At 43.4% G+C, this 5,328-nt stretch overlaps 1 protein-coding gene across 1 annotated transcript; it reads right to left on the reverse strand.

Annotated features, from left to right (window-relative positions):
• Positions 1-407: 407 nt before the first annotated feature.
• On the reverse strand, positions 408-5,073 carry LOC308297456 (toll-like receptor 13; the record flags this gene model as incomplete). The annotated part of the gene is made up of 4 exons (XM_080740862.1): positions 408-618; positions 3,579-3,696; positions 4,386-4,588; positions 4,853-5,073. 4 exons carry the CDS (start codon positions 5,071-5,073, stop codon positions 408-410), a joined length of 753 nt encoding a protein of 250 aa, XP_080596988.1.
• Positions 5,074-5,328: the final 255 nt, after the last annotated feature.

The raw sequence follows: 5,328 nt of genomic DNA on the forward strand, positions 1-5,328 counted from the left end.
AGTTTTTCAAACTGGATTCAGTTTTAACCCAAAATATTCCCCTGCGCTCAAGGACATACTTTTAGGGCCTACCTAATAAACTCCTTGATGCGGAGTAGTTTTGCTTTTGAAAAATTCGTTTGGTATATGCATCTTTTAGTCCAACTGTTAGCGACTGGCAAGACTACACTAGACTACTCGAGCATTTTAATAGGGATTGGGGAAACAAACGGGGGGAACCAAATCAAAGCAACGCCTCTTCTAGTGGTTTCCGCGCTTTAGGCGGAAACCAAACGGCCTGTTGTGAACGAACACCAGGCTTTCCCCCAGAAAGCCTGGTAGGCGAGGTTATCTGGGCACTGAACCTCTGAGTTTCTTATCATTAAACTATTTGGGTCACTTGACAAAAAATAGTCCATCATTCGTAATTATAGGTTATTCATTTCCAGGTTTGTTTGAAGCGCTCTGCGTAGGTTTTCCCAGAACAGTCCAGGGTGCTGTCCAGCCTGGGTCCAGCTCAGGTAGGTGTGTCTCTTCACCAGCCTCCTCATGTGATAGTAGGGAGACAACTGGTGGGCTGGAATGTCCTCCAGAAACACCAGGATCAACACGTCCTTCTGTTCATCAAACAGACGGAAGCTGCACACAGAGAGACCAGAGGACATTTACATTGTATATTGGTTAAAGAGAGATGATTTAAATAATTAACACCTAAATGTAGTGTATGGGGACTGTCGATTGTGACGACCATAGACACCAAATGTATCCTCAAGAAAGCACAGCAGCGACTGTACTCTCTGAGGCGCCTCAAGAGATTTGGATTGAGCACCAAGACTCTTGTGAATTTCTATCGTCGCACCATAGAAAGTGTTCTCTGTTCTGACAGGTTGTATCACAGTGTGGTTTGGTAACCTGACTGCGCAGTACTGTAGACTGCTGCAGAGGATATTGAAGACCAGTGTTGCCATAGTCTTGGGTCGTGCGCCCCCGACGACCCATATCACTGTATGGTGTTGTATGTCGTGCTTGTTGGGACTTGTTTTGTGTGGCCTGCATGGTATGTGTGGGTCCAACAGGCCTGGAATTTCATCATTTTAGGGGCAAGGCCACTTGGCCTTTGAGGTTGTACATTTTTTGAGGGCACAACGGCCAAATGCCAGGGCAGGAAGGCCATCAAATAAAACACGATTTTAGTCCAATGAAATAATTAATTGAATGTAAGGGTTAAATTTAGAAAAATGTAGAAAATCCGCTGTGAAATAAATAAATTGGTATTTACAATCTGATGCTCAGCCTTGCACAAATCAAAGATACAGATTGGTTTAAAAATGGGGACTCTGGTGTCTACATGACAATAAAGACACTGGTGTCTACATATGGACAAGACAGAGACAGAGGAGAAAGTACAGTAGTACAGTAAGTTGGGCTGGGGCATTAAGGCCACTGTGGCCTCAGTCAGGGCATGCCATTTTTTGGAGGGGCACAAGGCCAAACTGAGGGGCAAGGACGGCCATGGCCTTCATGGCCTCCCTGAAATTCCTGCCATGGTCCACACTCTTGTCGGTCACTGTGACTATGTCTTTGTGTAATAAGGCTGAGAGTGCTCTTGGCACAAGCATTTCATTGTATCTGTGCTTGTATGGATATGTGTGACAACAGTTCCAGGACGCGAGTTTATGTTCTGTAGGATGGAAACGGGATAACCACGCCCCGAACCCATTTTTGAAGCTTGTAATTAGCTGAACCGGAGGTAGAGAGCGCTCCATTGTGGTCACTTGGTAAGGCTAGGTGCACCTAGCCTTACATTAAGAAACTCCTATCGAGACTTCCGCATTGTGATATTGGGATGACGGTAGGAGAGTCTTACAGATGGGCCCGATTCATGAAGCACTTTACGGCCAAAATACTGCATTAGGACAATTCTCAAGTTCCGTGTCAGATTCAGCAATGTTTTTTGTCTGGGATTTAGGCTCGAAATACAATTGGCAGGACAGATTTAATTGTAACAGATCAGATTTTTTTTTTTTTTTTTTTTTTGATGAGAGCCAAGTTCAACAGCAAAGCCATGGTGTAGTTTAAGTTTAATGTCCCTTATAGTTCCCAGAGCAGCAGACTACAGAGTGCTGAGTCATGCTTTCTACTATATGGTCCTGCCATAAGTACTATTGAAGCCGTGCTCCTGTTTTTACACTCAACTGGCAGCCGTCCAAATTCATTTAGCCATACACCTGTGATACGCACAAAATGGGATATACAGTACACACTGCGTGATGAATCTGACTACGTTTTTGCTAACAGAAATGTAATCAGAAGAATAAATACACTATATGTACGACCAGATTGATGAATCAGGCCCATTGTCATACACTCCCGGTGGATGGACGGCAAAATTGGAATAGCGGCTCTGCACATGCACAAATGCGAAACTTTGTAAAAACTATTTTTATTGAAAAATACAGACTAATACTTTAAACAAGGCTTCCAACTTAGTCGCAAACCGTTGGCAGAACTACTCCAGTGTCCTATATTTCGCATTTGTGTGTGCATGTGTAGAGCCGCTATTACAGTTTTGCCGACCATTCAGTAGGAGTGTATGACAATGTCTGTAAGACTCTCCTTCCGTCGTTCCAATGTCACAATGCGGAAGTCTCGTAGGATTATCTTAATGTAAGGCTAAGGTAAACCTAAACCTAACCTTAACCTTAACCCTAACCTCAGTAAAACTAACACAGGTGAATGCGAACCTGGTGAAATGCTTACCTCCCGACACTGCCGAGTAACTAACCTGCCGACGCAGCTCAATGCCCAGAAACATGAGGGTCGCTGATAACATGACTTTGACGTACGACCGTCATGGATGAGGAATTGAGGATTTACCTGTGTTGGCGGAGGCAAATTCGGGGGCCTATACAAACTACACAAACATTCAGATTTCACAAACAAAGTGCTTTATAAAGTATCAAACCTGTCTAAATACTGTACGGCATTATATAATTACCCAGATCCTCTGTGTTCTTTAATAAGAAGCCTTTTTATCTGACATTTTCTGTTTTCCCATGTACAGTATTTCCTGACCCATTTTTGCAAGGCCACAAAGAAATGCATGGGAGCACAAGGAAATGCATGGGAAAACAGAAAAAAATTATATATAAAAATAAAAATAAAATGAAATGTGAAATCTGAATGTTTGTGTAGTTTGTATAGGCGTACGTCATGTTATCAGCGACCTTCATGTTTCAGAGCTAGTGAATGCTAAGATGGTGGGCCTCATCTCCACTGAAAACAAGCGATCTATCCCATTTCCACCCTACATAACGTAAATTAGCTTCCAGGACGTGAGGCTGGCATAATAATTAATCATAGCGACATTTGGGCAAGCGCCGCCCTCCCTGCATTCTCCCCCTTTAGGGCGAGGTCGCTTTCCACCCTTAGGGCGTCTTACTGGTTATTATTGTTGTTGTTGTTATTGTTGTTGATAATGATTACTGGTTATTATCAATCTATGCCATGAAAAAGGAATAAGAATGAAAGTCAATTCAGCATAATAGGCCTATACAAATTGTGCTGCCTCTTTCATGTGTGTAAATGTGCGCCCCCACCTGGCCATCTGGATCTCTCTAGAGCACCATTCACTCTCCAGGTAATGACGGCTGATCACACAGATGGTTTTTCTGCTGCCATAGATGGCATCTGTGATGTTCTCTATGATGGGTTTACCTGGAAAGACAACATACAGTAGATACATTATTGTCTCTGCCATGCAGGCCAAAAGACAATACTATGTTTTGCACCCTGTCTGTCTGTCTGTCTGTGTGTGTGTGTGTGTGTGTGTGTGTGTGTGTGTGTGTGTGTGTGTGTGTGTGTGTGTGTGTGTGTGTGTGTGTGTGTGTGTGTGTGTGTGCGTGTGTCCGTCCATCTAATCCAGCTAATCTCCGGCACCGTTGACCCGGTCGCTGCCAGATTGTGCAGAATGTGCACACACACTCCCTGGATGCCATTACGCTGAGTTTTGCTTTTTTATTTTATTTTGAAAGTACTCCTTCAGATTTTTTCAAAATCTGGCAAATCAGTAGACAGCATCTATATAGTCATGTGATCACGACAGATCTGTCCGATGTTTCATATTTATTCCTAATTGGCTAACATTGGCTTCCAACGGATTGGTCTAGTTTGAACAATATACTTCAAATCATGAATGCAGTGTCAGATTACTGTGAAGATTCTTTTCAAATTGCCCTATTATATAGTGCCACCAGGAGGCCACAATAACCTACAGTCTGACCTGGCGGAGACCTGTGCTTGGAAGAACACCGGTTCACTTTTTGAGAGACAGGGAGATAGATTCCTACTTCCTACAGACACTTTTAGATAAATACAGTATTATTTCGAGAAATCGAGGTTTGTACCTGGTTGGAAGTCTCTGTGGTGCAGACAGAGTCTCCAGCCCTGCTCTCCCTCCAGCACTGGAAGCATTTCTCTGCAAACCCAGAGCTCATCGTGACGGTTGTAGGAGATGAAGGCATCGTAGCGTTCAGGAGACCCCCTCTTTCTTTGCTTGGCATCATAAAGGAAGGCCAGTAAGAAGTAGTAGCCATAGAAAAGATGCAACCTCAGGAAGTGGTAGGTGAAGGATGTGAGCAGAGTCAGCACAATCACACAAGTGGAGGAAATGAAGCAGTTGAAGTCAGTGTCCACACAACCGGAATGATAGTCAAAGTCCAGAAACCTGGTTCCCTTTTTAGCCAGAGGAAAGCCACAAGTGTAGCGGTGAGCATCAACTACCAGTGTTTGTTTGTTGTTCAGCACCCACTGATGAAATTCAACATTAGACCAATCACAACAATCAAAAGGGTTGTCATCCATGTTAATGTACCTGAGCGAAGGGAGAAAACTGAACACAGAGACATTGATCACCATCAGCTCATTGTGTTTGAGGTCCAGCCAGAAGAGTTGAGTCAGATTGGCTTGTGCCAGGAAATCCAGGGACGTCAGATTACAGCCATGAAAGGAAAGAGTCTTCAACTGTGGTAGATTAAATGAGCCTGGGTCCAGTTGTTTACCACACGTGACTTCCAAAAGTTCCAAATGTTTCATATCTGAGAGCATCTCCCATACGATATGTGTAAAATGCGGTAAAAGATACAATACGGGACTGATGCGTATTTTGAAGCTCTTCAGCCTCTGCAGTAGGGTGGTATTAAAGTTTTGCCATTGTAACTCATGGGGAGGTGAAGATGTCATTTTCCAGGGGTCATTATTATAATCCAGATAAAGTTCTAGTGTTTCAAGTTCATCTAGTCCTTCAAAATAGTTGTTGTCCCATGAATTGACTACCAACACGGTTTTGCA

The sequence above is a fragment of the Nannobrachium achirus genome (genome assembly GCF_963921795.1).
Source record: "Nannobrachium achirus genome assembly, chromosome: 13".
NCBI lineage: Eukaryota > Metazoa > Chordata > Actinopteri > Myctophiformes > Myctophidae > Nannobrachium > Nannobrachium achirus.